At 44.0% G+C, this 23,422-nt stretch overlaps 1 protein-coding gene across 3 annotated transcripts in view; it reads left to right on the plus strand.

Annotated features, from left to right (window-relative positions):
* LOC306931686 (protocadherin-15-like) overlaps window positions 1-23,422 on the plus strand; it is a gene marked incomplete at its 3' end in the record, with an annotated part of 360,480 nt that overhangs the window by 270,762 nt on the left and 66,296 nt on the right. For all 3 annotated transcript variants that reach the window (XM_079513231.1, XM_079513232.1, XM_079513233.1), the window contains 4 exons: window positions 1,083-1,286; window positions 1,967-2,068; window positions 7,078-7,308; window positions 19,850-19,966. In XM_079513231.1, coding sequence (XP_079369357.1) covers window positions 1,083-1,286; window positions 1,967-2,068; window positions 7,078-7,308; window positions 19,850-19,966 — 654 coding nt within the window. The remainder of the gene's footprint in view (window positions 1-1,082; window positions 1,287-1,966; window positions 2,069-7,077; window positions 7,309-19,849; window positions 19,967-23,422) is intronic.

Raw genomic sequence — 23,422 nt, forward strand, 5'->3', positions numbered from 1 at the left:
CAACATAAAGCCCAACTGTAATGGATCACACTCAAAAGAACTAATAATCTTCTTAAAAGACATTACTGCTCAATGACAGTGTGTCATGTGGGAGCATTCAGGCTGTATTATGGCTCTCTGAAGGGCAACTCAGTACCTTCCATAACCTGAAACTTTCCAGTATCTGTGAACAGGGGTCATATGTCTGTACACGGACAAATGTGTTCGTGGCAAAGAGTTGATTTTCAGTTTTACACACCATTTTATAATGTTCTTATTTTGATCATAATACCCAATTACTGAATGTCGAGTCTCACACTATTCACGAGTCACACTACTGATTTACTATGGCACATTAGGAGTCCAACTAGTACTAGGACCTATTTATACAATTTACAATTTAGGCATTTAGCAGACGCTCTTAATCCAGAGCTATTTATACACTCTCAGAGTTACTTACAGAGCTGTTAACGGTCATTTAGGGCTATCTCTTTTTGTGATTCTGGTAATATTATTGTTTACTTGTCCGTAACACAGTGTGAGCTTGTAGATCTGCTATTTTCAAAATATGTTTGAAATACATTTGAAAACTTGAAAAGGGACATTCTGCATAAAACGTATTCTTACTTTTGCTACTTTAAGTAAATTGTGAAGCCAATACTTTTGTACTTTTACTCAAGTAAATTATGATTTCCGGACTTTACTATTTCTATATTGCATTATTGATACTTGATACTAAAACATGCGAGTACTTTTTCTACCAGCACTGTTAACGCATTTAGAACTAAGACCAGATTCTACAAAATGTACGACAGATTTCTGAAAAACGTATCAGTGGTGCTCAAACTGTCAAGGACCCCCAGATTTGGCTGTATTTGGCTGCGGACCCCCATCTGAAAATATTTTGTTCCAGGGACCCCCGCAGAAGCAAATATTTGAGTTAAAAACGTTTGCTGTGAAAGAATATATATTCAAAGATGTGCTCCTATTTCTTAACAGATAATGTATAACATAACGGTTAAAAGTGGTTAAAAGCTAAAGCGACATACTGTAGATGCGTTCCAAGGTTGTAACCCCCTCCTGAATCCCTTGTGTCCCCCCAGGCCACAGATCCAGACCTGGGCTCTAACGGCGAGGTCCTCTACAGGATCGTGAGCCCTCCGGACCTGTTCACGGTCAACGAGAATGGCAGCATCTACACACTGGTGCCTCTGGACCGTGAGATGACCAGCCGCTATGACCTGGTGGTGGAGGCCTCGGATGGGGCGGTGGACCCCCGACGCACCATGCTCACCCTCTACATCCAGGTCCACAGCTCTCTCTCTCTCTCTCTCTCTCTCTCTCTCTCTGTCTCTGACCCACGACGTGCCATATTCACCTTCTACATCCAAGTCCACATGCTACACAACGTCTGATTCTTTTAGTTCCATTATTCTATCGATAACTTTTTTTGATGAACCCATTATAAGACCTGAGGGTGATCCTACAATAATTGATTTCCAAATCACAGGTTTTCACACTTCCAACATCTTTCAAAAACCTTCAAAAGTAGCAGATGCAGCGTGGCACGTTGTGGCGCGCTGTGAGCTTGTATATCTGCTATTTTTGAATAGCCAACGCTAAAATCTCGATTGACACAGAATCACAGATGCTTTCCCGGTTTTAATGATTAATACAGAGAAACATGTTTTTTTATTATCTTTATATAAAACCCAAAAAAAAGTATAATATACTGTATCAACAAATTGATTAACCGCTCAATCCCAATTTCATATTTCATCGCACAACAGTGTCGTGGAAACATTTTGAAAGCAGCTCATCCTGTACAAGCTCACAAGACAATATGTTGTGTGAGCTTGCAGATCAGCAACATTTCCATCTATGTTGATTGATTATGAATTGATTCTTTCATTAAATGTTTGATCATTTTCTTAAGAATGAATTAAATGTATTAGTCGGATTAAAGTGTGGCATCATCCGTTTCCAGGTGGCAGACATCGATGACAACAGCCCCGTCTTCTCCCAGGAGGAGTACGTGGTGAACGTGTCAGAGAACAGCCCGGTGGGCACAGTCATCCTGATGCTCAGCGTGAGTCTGTCTGTCTGTCTGTCTGTCTGTCTGTCTGTCTGTCTGTCTGTCTGTCTGTCTGTCTGTCTGTCTGTCTGTCTGTCTGTCGCTCAGCGTGAGTCTTGTCTGTCGCTCAGCGTGAGTCTGTCTGTCTGTCTGTCTGTCTGTCTGTCTGTCTGTCTGTCTGTCTGTCTGTCTGTCTGTCTGTCTGTCTGTCTGTCTGTCTGTCTGTCTGTCTGTCTGTCTGTCTGTCTGTCTGTCTGTCTGTCTGTCTGTCTGCCTGCCTCTCTGTCTGCCTCTCTGTCTGCCTGTCTGTCTGTCTGCCTGTCTGCCTGTCTGTCTGTCTGTCTGCCTCTCTCTCTGTCTGTATGTCTGTCTACCTCTCTCTCTGTCTGTATGTCTGTCTGCCTCTCTCTCTGTCTGTATGTCTGTCTGCCTCTCTCTCTGTCTGTATGTCTGTCTGCCTATCTCTCTGTCTGTATGTCTGTCTGCCTCTCTCTCTGTCTGTCTGCCTCTCTGTCTGTCTGTCTGCCTCTCTGTCTGTCTGTCTGCCTCTGTCTGTGTGCCTCTCTGTCTGTCTCTCCTCCTGTCGTCGCATTTCATCAGTGGTGGAAAAATGTACTACTCGCATATTTCAGTAAATAGTACTCCATTGTAGAAATGCTCAGTTTACAAGTAAAAGTCAAAGTAAAAGTATACAAAAGTATTGGCATCAAAATGTGCTTAAAGTGCCAAAGGTCATTATGCAGAATGTCCCGTGTTGAGTATTTAAATGTATAAAAACCTTTTGAAAAGTTTGAGCTCACAATGTATCACTTCGCGACACATTGTGAGCTTGTAGATATTTTCAAATGAAGTGGTTAATGTAGGTTTTGTAACAATTAAGTTTTCAAATAAATGTAGTGGAGTAAAGGTACAATATTTGGTTCCGAGATGTAGTAGAGTAGAAGTAAAAGTATTGGAAATTGGAAATGCCCAATCCAGTAAAGTAAAAGCGCCTCAAAATGTTACTTGAGTAAATGTACTGTCCACCACTGCATTTAATGTTGGCTGTCCATTGCAAAACAATAATCCTCCACATCTGTTTGTGAGATCATTGTTAAACCAAACATCTGTTTATCTGGTTTAGCCTGTCATCGAATCCCCCTTCGGAGTTACCGCTCTGTAACTCAGAGGATGTGCACATGGGACCAAATGGACATTTTGTGTTCCTCTGACTTAAATTAAGTGTAGTATAACCCTACTGTCCCCCACGACCCCTCCCCCCCCCCCTCAAAAAATGTGCACCGCGGGTTCTGCACACTGTCACCTTTTTCACCCTGGGCCTGTTTGCATGCCCATGTCTTTGATTTCAAGAATCCCACATTTTCTTTTTTTTTTCTTTTTTCTTTTTTTAATCTCCAGGACCTCACTGTAAAATCCTTTAGTGCTAATTTAACTCTTGAGAGTGTACAGGTTAGTGTAAAGGTTACAGAATACAGATCCATAAGTGTCCATTTGGACCCCTGGTTGACACCACGTAGAGAAAAAGTGTTTTAAATCTCTCACTCTCTCTCTCTCTGTCATGTCTCTGTCTCTCTCTCTCTCTCTCTCTCTCTCTCTCTGTCTCTGTCTCTGTCTCTGTCTCTGTCTCTCTCTCTCTATCTCTCTCTCTCTGTCTCCCTCCCTCTCTCTCTCTCTCTGTCTCTGTCTCCCTCCCTCTCTCTTTCTCGTTCAGTGGTGCGTTCAGCAGCTGCTGCGTTAACACAATTTTATCACCCTTTAACTTCATTTGGCAGCAGTTTTAAAACAGCATATGCTCCATGCAGGCTGCAGCACTTAGCATTCCATGTATCCACAGAAGAATCAAAACCTAAATTGCTTTTCTCAAATGTCGCAAATGTATTTATTTTTTCATTTCCTGAAAAGTTACGATTTTGGTTTCCGCCTGGCAGCAGCAAAACATTTTTGTTTTGTTCGCTTGACAGGAGTTCCCCTTGACGAACACTAACGCAACGCTCCACAAACCAGGGAAAGTGTGATTGAAAATGTCTCTGTGTCAGATCTGGCTCATGGAGGTTTGGTTTGTGTGGGGGGGGGGAGCGTGAGGCTGTGTATGTATGTGTGCAGTGGTGGATGAAGTTCACACACACACACACACACACATACACTCACATGCAGGTTGACGTCCCGTGGGCAGAAACCTCTTTATCTCCATATTCTAACCTTTTCAGTGTTTTTTTTTCTTCATAAATTAACCCTCCCTACTCTATCATACTACAGCGTTGCACGAAAGAATCAAATGTAGCAGATCTACGATGTCGAAGCGTGTTGCTAATTAGCGATTGTGAATCGAATTTGAATCCTGACAAGTAACCGTGTTGAACATATGAGGTTTCCACCCAGAGACGATATAGCATCAGTGAATAATGAAATTCCCTGTGCGTCCACGCTCCTCCACCTGCAAGTGTTCTTACAACGAGAGCCCGGTTTTTTATCGCTTTGATCCAGAGGCCTTGGATTTATTCATTCTCATTATCTCTGTGCCTTTTATATGGCGTCTTCGCTGAATAGCACTCTGGGGTTTGGTGAGTGAATGTACTGTCTGACTGCAGCCCCCTCTGTGTGTATCGCCTATGCTGTTTAATGTACATCAGAATCGGCTTTATTGTCACATCACAGATTTACAAGGTAAAGAAGTGGGTGGAATTTGTTTCTGTGCATAGTTCCCATCGCGTCGTTATTTCCATAGGAAGAAAAAAGGAAGGAAAGAAGAAGTGGGCAATTGGGAAAGGAGATCAAACGAGAAAAACAAGAATAAAAAAGCACATTATAGCCTAAAACTAATGTGGCTACCGTCATTTTAAAAGTCATCAGAAGCATTAATATCGTAACCGCGAGGTAGCGACTATTTAGTAATGAGCCCCTAACATCAACGTACTGTTCAAACACCTCAATTCAGAGAAAAAAAGCGTTTTAATATCGCGGTCATTACAGGAGTCAATGGCCGTGGCCATCTTGGTTAGGGTACCTATAGGCGGGACCATTCTGAATTAATAAAAATACAAAAAGACGTCAAAAGACAATCTTGGCGCGATGCAAATTGTCAGTGTGTGTCAACCGCATAATCCGCATAGGTTAGGCTGACACTGATATAAACCACAAGTAGGTCCCTGAGGGAGAGCAAAGTAAAGAAAAAGTCTTGTCTCTTGTCCCTGTATAATCCGAGGGTAGGGCTAAGGAAGAGCTTCGTCCAAGTCCTTTATCCCTGGCATAATCCTCGGGTAGGTCCAAGGAAGAGCCAAGATCTGAGACTAGCCTGACGACACCGCCTGTCATCCGGCTGCTGAACAAGACCTTGTTCAACAGTCTTAACGGCAGACTCATCTATCATAGTACACATGCATCAGCATTATGCATCAGACAGACTGTCTCTAATGGCCTACATCGCTGTCATCTCGTATGAGCTGCAGATGAGGCTAACATTAAGGAGGGTGGCCATTTAATGCTGGGAGAAGACCTCGAACCCTTTGATGACTAAAGAAATACTCACACCGGGAGGCACGGGAGGCATGACCCAATACTGATATGTCATCGTCGCTGTGGGGCGGAAACCTCATTATGTCCAAAGTTGTTACTTTTCAGGATTCAAACTCCAAAACAGAAAAAGTAGCAGATAGAAAAGCTCAAACGTATGTCTTATGTCTCATGTAACTTAACCCTCTCTCTGTCCCTTTGTGTCTGTTGTTTCATGGATAGTACACAGAGTACGTATCGTAGTCACAGTTTAGTGCGTTGGTGTTCATGAGACATTGTTCTTCAACCAAAGGCCACATCTCTCCTGTATGCGTACTGTATGCGTTCAGTAGGTGCCAGTGTCTCTCTCTGCGCGCTGCCTGCGCTTGTTCACAAACAGAACAATACACGACTTCCGATGTATTGTTAATGTAATGCTGAAACCAAGGCTCTATCAAGGAGACTATACGGCTGAGCATTGTGTCTTTGTTTATTGATCCCCATTAGTCCTCATTACAGTGAAGACTACTCTTCCTGAGGTCCAAACACTCATACAATCAAATTAAAACATAATACAATGTAATTCTGTCATTACATAGTTAAAAACTATGTGGTTTCACAAAGGGGCTTTGAGAAACCACCAAAGGCCGGTGCTATAAGAGCATACATAATATGCTTTTGGGTGATGCTGTGTAGTGTGATCAAGTAAGGCGATTTATGAAAGTTGCAAACGTTAATTTATTTCTTCTTAAACTAATGGCCTTTTTTGAGGGAAATATTTTTTTGGCCTAAGTCAGCTCCTCATGACACTGGACACCTCTGGTAAAATCGCCAAAGTTCTAATTGAAATGGATCACGCTGATCCTGCCTATCTTAGTGAAATGGCCTATCTCAAGAGTGTGACTTAAGCATTTTTTTTAGGCATGGTTTAGTGACTTAGGCCAAAAGAAAATGGACAAAGTCAGGAGTAAGTCAATAAGTGCATTGGCCTAAGTCATGTACAGTATAATCCTATTTAATTATATTTAATCCTCATGTTACATGATTGATTGATCGAAATATTTATTAACAGTTTGCAGAATTACAGTACATTTCAAGCACAAACGCAATACAAAGACTGTGAGTGGACGACCCAATTAAGCATTACACTTGTTTACAAAAGGGTCCACCTTGTTCAATTCATCAAAACATTTAGAGACGTACAAATAGACACTTCATAAATAGACACTTCATAACTGACAGACAGTGTAATGTTATGCTATTTAGTCATACATTGTTATAAACGTTTTTTGGTGAAATTAAGAAATATATCATTTTGTTTTGGCTCAGTTTTAAAATGTTCTTGAAAAACTTAAAAAAAAGAAAATACGTATTTAGGCCATTAGTTTAAGAAGGTGATGATTTAAATTAAAGGAATTAAAGGAATGAAGATATGGAGATAAGAGGTTTCTGCCCTCTCTCACCACGTACCGTATTCCTCACATCATCTCCGTTTCCTCCCTCCCTCCCTCCCTCCCTCCCTCCCTCCCACTCAGGCGATAGACGCAGACCTCTTCTCCAACGTCACGTACCGGCTGAGGACTGAGTCGGCCAAGCAGCTGGTCTCCGTGGACCCCATCAGCGGACGGGTCACCATGAAGCAGTCCCTGGACTTCGAGGACCTGGCGTCCATGGGCATGTCATCCACCTTTACCTTCCAGGTGGAGGCCAGGGACGAGGGGGGCACCATGCCCCCGGGGGTAGCCACCGTCACTGTCCACATCAAGGTAAGGGTTATTATGCTCCCGCATAGGGGTTACATCTCCAATATGTGCCGCGACCGCCTCGGGATCTCAGAGAATGAAGTTACTAATGTACGTTGCTCTGGAGAAGGAAGTCTAGAGCTCTCTGGTAGAGCTGTTGCCACCGCGACCCGACTATGGATAAGCGGTTGAAGATGGATGGATGCAGCCTATAGCAGGATTCTCAATGCCCCGATTTGATATGCATTAGGACAACAGACCCCCCATTAGATTTTTTTAAATTACATTGCTATACTTTATAGCACCTTATGTGCTAATGTAAATCTTTCAACCCTACGAGGCATGGAGAAAACTTGAGAGAATATCAGTTTCCAATTAGGACAGATTGAAAATAATTGTTATATTTGACGTTTAACCACTTAAACCCCAGCATCCATATTCTGGGTGGAACATTCACCAAAAATAGCCGACGTACAAGCTCACGACCCATTGTTAACTTGTAGATCTGCTATATTTGGTGAAGAGTGCAAGTGACATTGATACATTCCAAATATGAATATCAAAGTATTCGGAGGCACCCCTGGACGTGCGTCACGGCACCCTGGTTTGAGAAACCCTGGCCTATAGCCACTGGTGGAAATGTACTGAGTACGTTAATACTTCTGCACTATGAGCACTATTACTGTACATTAGCCTATATATTGATGCCAATAGAGCGTCGCAGTCCCGCCCCCTACGATGGCCCAGGAAATTATTCTCCGTTCATTTTCCTCATAGACATTTCACGACTCGAGTTGGCTTTGTCCGCGGCGTAACCGTCTTTAAATAAATACTTTTTGAAATGTCTATGGGAAAAATGCATTGGGATTCATTTCCTGGGCCATGGTAGGGGGCGGGACTGCGACACTCTATACTTTAGTACTTTTACTCGCACTTGTAACAGAGCATTTCCACAGTGCGGTGTGATACTTTTACTTAAGAAAAGAAGTTGAGTAGTTCATTCACACCAGGGCCTGCCTGGCATTATTATGCAGTGCAGGGCCACTTGCATTCTTAAAATCCCCAGAAGGAAGGTTGGGGGTGTGTTGATATGCATGCAGTCCTGCACTGCAGTGCTTGTATGTTCCACTTTACACATCTGCTCTGTATTCACTGTGCAGGTTAAACAACCTCAGCCATGCAAGCATGTGTTAGAGCCTTAACCCATTTAGACCTGAGGATGATTCTACAAATGTCTTCTAAATCCTGACAGTTTTCTGAAAAACCTATGTTTCTATGTCATTTTCATGTCAAGGACCCCCCAAAAAATATGTAATTGGCTGCCGACCCCCATCTGAAAATATGTTGTTCCAGGGACCTCCCAGAAGCAAAGATTTGAGTTGAAATGTTTGCTCTGAAGGAATATGTATTCTGCTATTTTCAGCATGCAACCAAGTGTAAAATCAGCCATAACGACTCCATCAAGGCCCGCCAAAATACATCTTAGTTTGCTAAATCAACTGTGGATTTAGTAGACTAAAACTAGACTAAAACCGTAACTTTTCAAATGACTAAAATGTGACTAAAACTAAACAAAGTTTTATTTAAGACTATGACTGAAACTACATCAAAATGTGTTGTCAAAATCAACACTGATGCAGTCACACACCCTTGTCTCTGGTCCCACTTGGAAGAGGCCGGCCTGACCTCTGTGCATGGGACTACAGTGGGCAGATTATGTCAGGGAAGACCATGTGACTCATGGCATCCCTGGCTAATAAGTGTTTTCTTGTACCTAAATGATTAGTGACAAATAAACTCTCTTGATTCTTGTGTATCAGAAGTATATTATCCATATTAGTGTAACTAGTTACAGTGTCTGTAACTAACTCACTTCACACAGTTGTGTGAAGTGAGGGGTGCCTGCTAATGTTGAAATGAAGCATAATTTTGACTTTTAGAAGTCTGCACATAGAGTCACTTTCATTCATTGCAGATTCACTGCCACATATACGTTACGAGACATGAATGCAGTGTGTTATTGTACAAAACATAGTCGGGCACAAATTTATAATGGCCACATGACGCATTGACGTCTCACGTCGTCACGTCACTGCCCTAAACAAACATTTAAAAGGCCACAGACTTGGCTGCCACATTTCAAAGCGCCCATCGTCACATAGTTGTGCTGTGCGACAAGGAGTGAAGGAATGAGGGGTGAGGTGAGGTAGATCTGAAGAGGTGAGTTGTCAAACGGTGACATAAATTGCATGCAGTCCTGACTGAGAGGGGGGAGTTCTGGGAGACGCGTGGATGGAGTGATGGCCAGGGTGTCGTAGGGAGGTGACAGATGTCCTGTTCGGGCGGTGGGAAGGGCTAAATCATGTTCTGGAGGCCATGCCCTTGACGTGGTGCCGTGTAGGTCATCAGCACCAGTGTATTGAATTGCATTATATGCATTCAGTCTACAGTGGTAGAAGTACTCGGATATTTTACTCTACCTATTAAGACCCGGGGACCCAATTCTACAAATGTCTTCTGAAAAACCTATGTTCTCAGTAGTTCTCAAACTATTTCATGTCAAGGACCCCAAGTATTATATATGTATTTGGCCGCGGGACCACCATCCGAAAATATGTTGTTTCAGGGACCCCCCAGAAGCGAAGATAAACGTTCACTGTGAAATGATATATATTCAAAGATTTGCACACATTTTCACGATTTTTCTAAAATAGCAAATAGATCTGCTATTTTTCAACAGCTAAAGTTTAAAATAATGGTTAAAGTGGTTAAAGTGACACAGATGCGTGCCAGGTCTTAGTGGATTAATTAAAAGTAGCGATGCCACAATATGAAAATACTGTTACAAGTACAAGGCATGCATTCAAAATGTTACTTGAGTAATCGTACAAACGTGTTGGCATCAAAAGAGAGAGAGAAAATAAGTGCGGTCGCGATGCTCCCTTCCCTTCCATAGTTGTGGGCAGTTGAATGTGAATGTAGAAAGCAGAGGGAAATGTATTTTTTATAAATGCTTTGGCATTATGCTAAACCGGTTAATGTACCACCCAGTGCCAGGCCTTTTTTCATATTTACTTACCTTTTAAGTCGTCACAGTGTATTTATCTTCATGATGATTGCACTGGGAACGTTGATAATGAGAGAGCCATTCGCTGCGTGAAAAAAAAAAAACGCTTGTAAATCTGTTCTTATAGTCCATTGAAAATTGAATGGTGGTCGCGGCTGAAATGGAACGATACAGGAAAGAGAGATAGAGAAGTTCTAGAAATGTCTCTAATGTGCAGTGGATGGCAGACGAGTTTTTGTAACCGTGTGATGTCTTTGTTCCTGGTCACACTGGGAGTTGAATGGTGAATCATAGGTTAGCCAAGAGTGCCATCTAGTGTAAAAACTAAAAACACAAATTTGTCTTTGGCAGTAAACACCTTCAAGGGAATTAGCCCTCTATAGTTGGAACATATTTTATTTGGGCCCTTTTGGCCGTGATATACTAAAAGCGCATGCCATGCCATTGCTCCTTTATTCCGACGTACCCTCTTTGGTCCGACTGGCCCCATTACAACTGACCCTATCCCCTAACCTCAGGCGTGACAGGCCTTGCGTTGCTTCGAAACAAATCTCAGATGGTCTCTGCCAAAGGAGAACCCAGCTTTGAGAGATGCAACGACAGGTTTTGACATGTCCATTTGACACCTCCAGTGTGGCTGCGGCCGTTGGAAACAATGTCTGGCGCTCGCTGTGTGTAACACACTGTATGTTACACTCATTATAAGTGACTTATGGGCTTGTTTTTCTGTAAAGCTGCTTGTACATACAGTATTGGTAGTGTCTGGTTGCATGGCGATGCGTTGTGTGCTTGCTTGCACCCGACAGAGACGATATCCACCTTGTTCCACAGTGTCTGAATGACTCATTATTAGTGGTGTCAGGTCAGGGGGTTCAGCAGATTTTGTGTTCCGGCTTCCAACATTTCACCAGCTGAATCTGTGCGTGCGTGCGTGCGTGCGTGCGTGCGTGCGTGCGTGCGTGCGTGCGTGCGTGCGTGCGTGCGTGCGTGCGTGCGTGCGTGCGTGCGTGCGTGCGTGCGTGCGTGCGTGCGTGCGTGCGTGCGTGCGTGCGTGCGTGCGTGCGTGCGTCCAACCTTTCACCAGATTAACTACAGCTGAACCCGAAGCAAAGGATTAAACACCTCCTGTTGCACCACTGTGTGCACAGCTCGTGTGTGTATGACTGCATGTGCGTGCATCTATTCATTTGTGTTTATTATGCATCTGTCTGTGTGTGTGTGTGTGTGTGTGTGTGTGTTGTATCTCTGCAACGATGCAGGATGTCATCCATCGCTCTGGAACCCTCCTCAGTCTCAGTGAGAGTTTGAAGAGATGCCCGAGCACTGCTGCCAGCTGCTCTGCACATGTCCTCAGAACCCTCGGTCTGCTGCCATCAGGCTCTGCAGAATTGCCCTGGTGTAGCCTCCTCAGTTCCTTCCTCACCTGTTCAGAGGTCACAGTCAGACATGGTGTGGTGGTGATGGGGAAGGGGAGGAGGGAGGGGGAGCCAAAGGGTTTGAGGGGGGGGAGTGGCATCACAAGTTGTGCTGGGATCTGGGATGGAGGGCTACGGGGAGGCCTGGGAGCAAACCTGTTGAAAAACAGATTTAATTAATTGGCTTTATCCAGGTTGTCCTCCACTGATCGGCTGGTGGATTGCTTTTGGACATGTTCTGAAGACCCTTCCACACCTCCTGCACATTATTCCGTGTCAGACTCTCTTCTACTTTCCTCCTGTACTGTATGTGTCTTTTGCCTCGCTTATCCTCTTCTTCAATTCCCTTTGCACCCGATTCAGCCTTGAAGGCTCTCTTCTTCTTTGGTTGAGAAGATCCTTCAAGTCACCAGTGACCCAGGGTTTGTTGTTTGAAAAGCAACGTACAGTTTTGGTGGGTACAACATTATCCACACATAATTGTACATAGTCAGTAATACAGTCTGTCAATCCATCAATGTCCTCCCCGTGTGACTCATAGAAGACTCCCCAGCCCGTAGCCTCAAAACACCCCCTCAGCACCTCATTGGCCTCTGGTGACCACTTTCTTACTGGCAGTTGTTTTACCATGGGTGTGTATAGGGATGTGAGGTGAACAAGGTTGTGGTCAGATCCACCCCGCTTGGGCAGTGCTGTGCATGTATATGCATTCTTGACATTTGCATAGAATAGATCCAGTGTCCTGTCCTCTCTCGTAGTGCAGCTCACAAACTGAAAGTGGGCAGGGTCTTTGAGAGTGACACGTGGTTGAATTCACCTGCCACTGCCATGAATGCACTTGGATGTTTTGTCTGCAACCTAGCGATTGCGGAGTGAATGACGTCACACGCTACTATTTACTTTTTTGTTGTTTGTAAACAACAAACACGAGGACATGTGAATATTCATGGGGCAAGTAGTAGTAGTAGTACTAACGACCAGATCAGTTCAATGTCTGGCTGCCAGATACGCTCCTTTACCGTGATGTGCCCAGGATTACACGACTTGTTGTTGATCATCACCGCAAGCCCGCCGCCTACACTCTTGCAGCATAACTTTGTGTCACGGTCCGATCGAACAGTCAGGAATCCATTTACGAGAGAGAGCGAATGCATTTCACGGTTGCCGCACCCGCGGCAGTCGGTAGTGTTTCTCGGCGGCATCAGTCCGACATTCTACACCTAAACCTAACCATAACCGCAAGCACGACAGAACACATGGCATCAGCTGCGGAACACCCGTGGCAGGCGCCAGTATTTCTCGGCGGAATCAGTCCGACACTCTACCCCAAGCCCTTACCCTAACCATAACCGCATCCACGACGTAGCGCATGTCGGACCAAACGCACTGCCGCGGAAGCGAGCGGCAGTCGAGTGTCATAATCCCCCCAGTTTCCCCGGCAGCTGCCGCCCCTCCCCACGGCAGCGCCGTGGCTGTTACCGGTAGTTTACCGGTGGTTGCTGCGTGAAGCGGCGGCCACGAGATGGAGCGGCAGTGGAGTGACATAATGGCAGCTACTTCACGCAGCGCCTCCTCTCGAGGTGTGTGTGTGTGTGTGTGTGCGCGTGTGTGCGTGCGTGCGGGTGGGCGGGCATGCGTGCGTGCAGGCAGGCGTTTGCGCTTGCGTGCGTGCGTGGAAGAGCCACCCATCGACTAATCTAATATATGGCAACCTTCCCCGTGTTTCTTCACTAGTCCGATCCAGAAGAACACAGTTTGCCGGCCACTGCTACAGAGCTGACAATGAGGTTATATCTTCCCTTCTTCTCTGGAGTCCTGCCTCAAAGCAGACCAGAGGTAGAAAAACTGTCGTTCCCTGATGTCATCGCTAGGAACACATGCATCAGTAAGCAGGAAGTGGGGATGTTAATGAAGGACTGGAAAGTCTGGCGTGGCATTGTGAAATCCATGATCTCAACCGCAGTCGAAAACTGATGATGATGGATGATGCATCTACAGTATGTGTTTGTGTTTATTGTATCTGTGTGTGCATGTGACATGCATACATGTCTGTGCGTGTGTGTTTGTGTTTCCCCACACATCTCATGCAGGTTAATCTCGAGGCATAATGCGATTCATCCACTTCAGTGGTCTTGGATGTGCAGCACTGAGATGTAAAACAAAACACTATGGTGTCATAGAGAGATAAATGTTTTCCATGGAACATTGACTCCCATGGGGAGCAACAATCCACAGAGCATTGACTCCCAGGGAACAACAATAGAGGGTATGCGCGTGACATCATCATCAAAACCGGAGGTTTTGCGTGAACGCCTACTGTGTTGCAAAATAACGACTTTCTGCATGGCCTTGACACACCATATACAAACAGAAAAGTCCTATGATTGCATTAAACAAAGTTAATCTAAATTTGCCACTCACTTTATGCATGCGCATACCCTCTATCGGCTGAGCTTCCAACCTCAAGCCTGTCTGTCCACCATGTAGCCTGGCTGTGTCCTCCGATAAGGACCACATGCAGTGTTCCTTATCCCTCTACTGAAATACAAATTTGAGGTCATTTTACATTACTCAAGTATCTTTTTTTTTGTTTTTTTGTTTTTTACATAATTGTGTTGTTTCTGTGATGAATACAAAAAATCATAACAAAAAGAAAAGAAAAAGGGAAATTTCTATACATGTTATGTTATTCAATACTTTATATTTCTACTTAACGCCACTATATCTCACAGGCAAATATTGTTTGCTTACTTTTTACTCCAGTACGATTATTTGAATGACTTTGGAGATTTAGATTTAGATTATTATATCGAGAGCTCGGCGTTATCAGGCCCTCATGTCTGCTATTTGAAGCGGCAGACATGTACAGTATTAGAGTCAGTGTTGCCATGTCTGCTTATTCTGTTTTTCAGTAAGTTAGTTGCTGCGAGAGTGAGGTAAAAAGCAAAGCAAAGCAAAGTTACTATATTTACCCAGGGTATCTGGGCTAAGCTCAAGAACTTGTTTCCAGCCAGGCCCTGCTCATAGAACATTTCATGGTAGTGGTTCAATGCCTTGTTCAAGGGCACTTCAGCGGTGGTAATTTTAACGTGTCGGACCGCTGATTCGAACTGGCGACCTTCCGGTATCAAGACCGCTCCGCAATCCGTTCGGCCACCGCTGCCACAAATCAGCATCAGGTTCTTGAGCTCTGCAGTGTTGACAGCTTGGCTGACAACACCAAGCTGTCGCGCCGCAGCACGTCTACATAGGTGGTGCGCTTCTTTCCCCTCCTGGCTTTGCCCTGGGTTGGCTCCCATAGGTTAAATTTACGTTCTGGGTGCCTTTTCAGTAAAGTTGCATGTAAATATCGGTAGTTTTGGGGCTTGTTTCCTAGTGTTGTTTAAACCAGTGGTTTTCAACCATTTTCATGTCAAGGACCGTCAAATGAATATAGTATACTCCATACAGGAGTTATTAAAATGTTAGAACGGTTCATTACTCAGCACAAGCAGTCAGATATTCTGAACAACATATTGTATTTAGAATTATATACAGGATTATAATTATATTATTATTATATTAATTATATTTAGCCTTCGATTATCTAATCGAAGGCTAAATAATTATCTATAATTATTCTGCTCTATCGATGCAGAATCACGCACAAATCTATTGTTTTTGACACCGCTAGCTTGTAGATCGGCCATTTCCAAACAGCCGTGTAGTCTATTTGGGCTTTTGCTTTGGGCTTTGTTTAAGTCGGCCTGTGTTTGCTTATTTCTCTCACGAAGTCTTCTGGCAACACCAACCCAGGTGTACGTGTTGCTTGATAAACACCAGGCGAGGCGGAGAGAGAGAATGCCCCGAGTGTTATCAGGCCCTCATGTCTGCTATTTGAAGAGGCAGACATCAATTAGAGTGAGCCTAATGGATTCACAGCCAAACGCAGGCCTGCGCCCCGGGGGGTGGGGGGGTGGGGGGGGTAGAGGGATGCTCTTCGGTTCTCCCTCATACAGCGCTGTGTCATTTGAAGTCGCTCGCGTTTGATTTCCCAGTGTTTGTATTGTTTTGGGCACATTGTTGTCCCTCTCTCCCCGTCCAATGCCTTGCGGTGATGGATTGCTGTGGTGGAAAGTGACTCAGGTACATTGACGTACTTGAAGTACTGTACTGTGAATTTATATGCAACATTGACGTACTTGAAGTACTGTACTTAAGTAACATTTTGAGGTACTTTTACCTTTGGGATTTCCAATTTCCAATACTTTTACTTCTACTCCACTACATCTCGGATCCAAGTATTGTACTCTGACTCCACTACATTTATTTGAAAACTTTAGCTACTACTGTAGTACTATTATACTAGTATTATTTTGTAGATTTTGATTATTATTATTACAAAACATACATTAACCATTTCATTTCGGCCATTTGAAAAAAGCTGACCTACTGTACAAGCTCAATGCGTCGCATCGCAAGCTTGTAGATCAGCTATTGATTTGTATACATTTGAAAACTTGAAACGAGATATTTTGAGTAATTTTACTTTTGGTGCTTTGTTTACCAATGCTTTTGTACATTATTCCAGTACATTTTGAATTCCAGACTTTTACTTGTAACAGAGTAGTTTTATATTGCAGTATTGATGTAAAAATTTTGAGTACTTTTTCCATCACTGATGAATTGTGTATTTCACTCCTGCTGAATCTTCCAAATTCCAACGCCTCGGTTCTTGTTTGTTTGTTTGTTTGTTTTGGCCTGCGAGGTGAGGATAATAACAATGTCATTTTCATTTACGGAGAGACGCTCACGCTGCAGCCAGCTTCTCTCAGTAATGGACACACAGTACAGTACCATCCGTCGTTTCAGGCATCGAATTACGTGCACGCTCCTGGGTGGATAAACAGAGCCGGCGCTGGGGGGTGGGGGGGTGAGGGGGGAGTGTTCTCCCTCACTCCCTCTCTCTGTCTCTCTCGCTGACTGTTCGTCTCCTGAGTCTCCTCTCCCTTGCTTGGTGCTGCTACAGATGTCCTGCCATTGGCAGTTCAGTTGATTTTCAGTGCATTGTCAGAAACAGAACATTGTCAGTGAGAAAGGGGGGGCAGGGCATTTGCCAAGGTGTTATATGTTAATTCTACTCAGATTCCCTGAACAGATCTGCTGGACACTTATTAGTGGCAGCGGTGGCCGAACGGATTGCGGAGCGGTCTTGATACTGGAAGGTCGCCAGTTCGAATCAGCGGTCCGACACGTTAAAATTACCACCGCTGAAGTGCCCTTGAACAAGGCATTGAACCACTACGATGAAATGTTCTATGAGCAGGGCCTGGCTGGAAACAAGTTCTTGAGCTTAGCCCAGATACCCTGGGTAAATATAGTAATCATTTCATTTATTCTCAGTAGCCAAGCAGTAGAATTAGCTAATCATTGAATAAAACCTGCAGGGAAGGGAACACATGCATTTTCTGAAAACCTTCAGGATGTGGATTGTTAAGTGGATGCGTGAGCTACTTTAACTTCAGTGGGTGGGCTCTCAAATGAATGTAATGTACCCAAATCATCCTGGGTCATTTCTCTTGGGTGCCCGGGCAAGGAGGCACAGGCAGGATCGGCGTCTACTCTATATGCAAAGGTTTTCAAACCTTTTCATGTCAAGAACCCCAAATTGTTGTCTTATCGCCATAATCCAACTTTTTGTGTTTTTCTGGTAAATATACTTGATCATACTACAACTACAGTTTTCAGAAAAGAAACTGCAAAAGCATATCGCAGTAGTCAAAGTCACAAAAAGTTAACATCTGGGGAAAATATTGAATGGGCACAGCTAGGTTAATTTGGCAGACCATATGGAAATGATTTGGTGGTTAAGAGAAGGGTTTCAAAACCTTCAATTGGTATTTTAGACCCTCTAAAGCCTATAGTTCTGAGACGTACCTGTACAGGCCGACGGTTCCTTCTTCATTACAGTGGGAGCGCTGCGTTGCTTTTCACCAGCAAAATCCTGTATCAATCTGTTTCTTTTTGTTACGGAGACATCTGAAGGCAAGTAACCACTTGATGGATATGAATGATGAAAGGACTATTGAAACATCAGTCATGCTGTTTGTACAGCCTCGTTAACCACACAGAATCCATTTGTCCATGTAACAATACACACTGTGTGTGTGTGTGTGTGTGTGTGTGTGTGTGTGTGTGTGTGTGTGTGTGTGTGTGTGTGTGTGTGTGTGTGTGTGTGTGTGTGTGTGTGTGTGTGTGTGTGTGTGTGTGTGTGTGTGTGTGTGTGTGTGTGTGTGTGTATTCAGCTGTCTCAGGGTTGCTTTCTTTGTGCTCAGAGAGAGAGAGAGGAGTTGCTTTTTCAGTTATTTATTTATGGGTCTACGTGCAATATCTAGTGACACCTTTTTAATTAGTTTCAATGCTTGTTTCATCTATCTATCTACGATCCTAGATTACTATCTCTATTTATTTGATGCATTACTTTGTGTTTACCTTGCTTACTTTAAGTTGCTCTGGACTAAGCGCATCTGCTAAATGCCTAAATTGTGCAATTATGTTTAGTTTCTAGCAACTGTTGGCGCCCATATATTATTTTCACTGTAGCTGTCACAGATTCAGAATCTTCCCTGTTCCAATATTTCCCATTCAGTATGCAGCAGACAGCATCAGTGAAGGAGCTATAGTGCTAAATTAATTTACTAGCATATATTCCGTTTCACCCTCGCATTGGCCAAGCCTTATCCATCACCGTGGCAATATATTGGCTCCCACATTACCCTGAGCCCACCTCAAGATCCACTGGAGTTTATGAAAACAAGCCCAAAAGAAGATACTTAGGCCAAGAGCACTTTAGACATCGACTATTTGGAATTAGCCGATCTACAAGCTCACGTAAGCGACCTGAGTTTATGTTTATACTCTTTAATGGAGAAGCTCGGCTTTGCTGGACACAAGAGCCAAAAGAGCAGGTCATTTAGGATATTATTCTGTAGAGACTACCTTGGCCATCAAGTTTACTTTTAATTTATTTGTTTATTTGGACAAGACAGTGCATATTATTAAGTGACATTACATGTGAATGCAACATAAAAACGGATTTAGCAAAGATGCTAGTTTACATCTGCAGTCTCCACACAATATTTTAAAGAAATCACACCTTTGTGAACTGAGCTGTGCAACTATACATTTATTGTTATAGCTGCTGTACTGTACTGTGCTCTGTACTGTGTTGTAGTGTACTATGCTCTGTACTGTACTTTGATTATTTTGGGGAAAAAATATTTGAGAAATGAGTGTGGGTGTCCCCTGGGGGTCCCTGGAACATCCAGAACCCCAGGAAGGTGCCCAGGGTGGTGGCGAGCCTTCCCGCGTCCGAAAAGGTCGAGAAATGACAGAGTTACCGTGTTGCAGCTTTCCGTGCTCGGACAGACACAGGGACACAGTGACACGTATACATGCAGTACATAGGGACACACATAGCTGCGTAATGGAGTGGAGGCACCGCTCAGAAATCACACCTATGTGAACTGAGCGGTTCAAGCTGCTCAACAACACAGCTGGCTTATAGTTATACTGCTCAGTAGTGTGTGACCCTAATGCGACCCCAATCAGCTGCAGGGGTCAGTGGGTCGTACCCCAAACATACATACATACATACAGACATAGACACACTGCCAGTCATTGGAGCAGTAAGGCACCGCTCAAAAACAAAAGAAAGATAAAAGCAAAACAGGCAGACAGTGTATATTACAGTGACAATACATTACATTAGGAAAAAAACATAACACACAAGAACAATGTAAAAAGGTTTAAAGTGCATATTTAAGGTTTGGCAGTGTTTATATAGAGCAGTACAGATTTGCAGTACACTGGACTGTTTGACTAGACTATTTGTGGAACAAGACCACTCACATTTCCAGAGGTTCTGACTATAGGGACACAGGACTGACTGAATTAACTTGGTGTGGCAATGAGCAACAGAGACCAGTGAGAGACCAGTGGAAGCAGCTTGTGTTGCAGATATTGAGGGCTTTCTTTTATACTATAGAAGCAATCAATCCGTATTTATTTCACATTTCTTTCTTGTCTTGTTATTATTTTCCAGGATTTGAATGACTTTGCCCCCATCTTCACCCAACCCTTGTATAAGGGCATGGTGGCGCCCAACGCAGAGAAAGGGACACTCATCGCAAGAGTGCGGGCCAAAGACGAGGACCCTGAGGTGAGTGACATGATCATTGTTGACATATCGGTTCTCAAACCTTTTCATTTCAAGCTCTGAAGAGTGTATAAGCATGGAACCAAAGGGTCCATTGGGTTCCATTACAGACCTGTATGGATCCATTTGGAACCCCCTCAAGGAACCGTGAGGGTCCACATGGACTCCCCATGGCTGTTGATGTGATCGTTGTTGATGTATAGGACGTGTGTTGCAACTGTAAGCCCTATCTTTATTTAGCCTTCCCTAACCTTCTATCCGGCCACTCTACCCCTGAGCCACTGCTTGTACCAGTGTTGTGTGAAAATAACTGAGAACGAAAATACATCGCATGGATGCAACTGCGACGTATCCTCAGTGATGTATCCCAAGGTCGTCGGGGTCTCGGGTCTCGCGAACATCATACCCCTCACTCAGGTGACCCAGCCGGGGTGATCAAGTCCCGACTTACATCCCAGTAGCTACCCTCGATCAGTCCCACTAGGGAAAGACCAGGGCCACACAATCCGTTGGAACCACTCCGGAACTACTATGCCGGGACTGAGAGGTACAATTCTGGTACAATTCTACCCCTGAGCCACTGCTTGTACCAGTGTTGTGTGAAAATAGCTGAAATACAAGCACAACACGTCACATGGATTCATTGTGAGCTTGTAGATTTGCTCTTTTTTATGTTTGACATTACATATTATAATGATATGATATCGGTGAACCAATAGGATCCACCGCCTGTTTTTGACCGGCACCCGCCCCTCTAGACCAGAAATCACACAGGCTGCGGCAGGCTAGGTTATAGGTGAATTAACTTAACCTTTTTCCATAAATTAACGCCCTACCTCGTTGTATGATCTACAAGCTGATCTACAAGCTCACACACATTGATTGATTGAATGAATGAATGAATGAATGAAAATGTTGCACGAAAGCGTAGCAGATCGGCATGCTCGAAACGCCACGAAGCGACACATTTTGAGCTTGTCGAAATGCTATATACTGTATATATATTTCTTTTTACATGTGAGGGTTCCAACTGACAGAGATGTTTTCCTGAAAAGGAACCTTTTTTGTACATACGAGGTTTGAGGCCGGCGGCGTGGTTATGCTGCACCGCCTCTGTTGCTCCACTTTAATAATCCATCTGAGAGGCTTCTCCTGGGGGTCGCTGTGCTGTGAACTATTTCTACTTAAAGTGGAGGAGGAAATTACACATACGCCAGAATAGACATGGCGTGTGACACCGTAGTTGGTGGTGCTCTCAGGAATTATTTTGCTATCTTACAACAAGGCACCACAGGAGCAAAGGTAATCATCGTTGTTGAGAAGGAATGGGATAGGGATAATGTTGTTTTGTTTTGTTTTGCTTCGAATGCGGCACGGCACACCGCCGCTATATAAATGTCTTTACAGCGTGACTTTCTGGCAGTAGGAAGCTACGAGGCCATTAAGGATGAAACTAAGACACCTTCGCAGGGCTAATAAATAGCGGAGAACAAGGTTATTTCGTCCCCCGGAATATTTTGGTTCTGCGTCATCGACGCCGTGACAAAGTGCGACTGCCTTCATTAGCGGTTCAGCCCGCCCTAATATTTTATAGACCTTTAGTGAGTCGGCATTATTTCTACATGCTCGCTCACTTCTAGGCGGCTATCCGTCTCCTATAGTATTTCTTTGCCTCACAAGACGTGCTCAGCTCTTGTTAAATGAGCCGTTCAAATCTGCGATTGGCAAAGTTTAGTTTCAGACAGAAGGAACGCTTGCGTTGGGAGAACACGGTAGTGTAAGACTGCATAAAGAATATTAGCATCAGACTAAACACAAGCACACGTGCACACACACGTGCACACACACGTGCACACACATGTGCCACATGTGCCACGTCGATAGGGCTACAATACACGTATCACAACATAATGGGTCACTGCAAGATGCTACACAATAAGAGAGAGAGAGAGAGATAGAGAGAGAGATGCACATGCTCATGTAATGTGTGATATATGCACTGACAGTACTTTCAGTACAAGCAGTGACTGTACTGATAAGAACCTTAACCTTTACTTAAGTAAATCATTTTGGTACTTTTTCCACCACTGATCACAAGCGAGCATGGTGATGGCCCCTGTTGCTTTAGCTGATTGGTCAACGTTTTGTCCACCCATTCTCAAGCCAGCCAATCACCTTTCCCCAGCCATATAAAGGTCAACTGACATGAGACATGTAACTACCTCTCGTTCCGACGTCCTGCTGCTGCTGCTGCTGCTGTGCGTCACATGAGAAGTCCCGCTGCGTTTCCAGCCATCTCCTCCCCAGATTAATCCATTAAGACCCGAGGCCGCTTCTAAAAAAGAAAATGTCTTCAAAATCAGTTACACAGTTCTCTGGAAAACCTACAGTATGTTCCTATGTTAGTGGTTTCACGCTGAGGAAAGGCCTGTGGGCCGAAATGTCTGCATGTTCTGCTGTATTAAACAAGGATCAAAGTGAGTGCTGGTATTCCTTTATACAGACTATTTAGCCAGAACCGTGCACCCGGTGCACATTACACACACGTATACTGTACCCACCTCATCTCCTAACCATAACCGAAGGCACGGGAGCAGACGCAAGTCCGACATGCGGACGCATGCCAGATTGAGTAGCGAAGTCTGTTTAACACAATCAGCGCCAGGATTTCTTTCAAAATAGAAGCTCGGGGTGCCGGGAAGACGTGACCGCTTTTGCTCTGTAAGCCGCCCCCTTCCGCTCCGGACAAAAACCGGGAGACATAGTTTTGCTTGCTTATCTCGCTATCATTACGATAAAATCGCTGAATAATCCCTCGCTTCATATTTTGAACGAGAGGCATGTTGAAGTCAGAAATGAAGAGCTTAGTATATCCATCTGGTCAAAACCACGGAGAGCTCCTTAGATTACGCCCGCCGAGCCTTTCTTTGTGAGCGGTAAACAGGGAAGTGAACGACAACGCGCATGCGCGAAAAGCAAGGAGTATGGTGCAGAAGGAGAGGCCAACAAAAAAAAATCAGAATATTTTTCTCTCGTTTGATATCAATGAAAATGCGCTAGGATGTGTGTACACGTCCTTTGGATCCGTCGGTTGGGTTAGTTATGACCTTCCCACATGCCGTACGGTCTGAATGGGTTAATGTCGTTGAATTCTCTATTTGGATGTATGGGCTGTCAAGGCCAGAAAGTCGTTTTTTGCTACTCAGTACGGCTGCTGACCCCCATCTGAACATATTTTGTTCCAGGGATGCCCATAAGCAAAGATTTGAGTCACAAATGTTCGCTTTAATATAATATATATACTCAAAAGTACAAAGTTTCACAATTACTTAAAAATACATTGTTATATCTGCTATTTTTTAATTTATTTAATTATTTATTTATTTTTATCCTGACACACAGACCCATATAATGTAGCTAAAACGACACCGGTGCGTTCCCGGCTGTAAAGGGTGAACC

This window comes from Electrona antarctica, assembly GCF_951216825.1.
Source record: "Electrona antarctica genome assembly, chromosome: 10".
Lineage (NCBI taxonomy): Eukaryota > Metazoa > Chordata > Actinopteri > Myctophiformes > Myctophidae > Electrona > Electrona antarctica.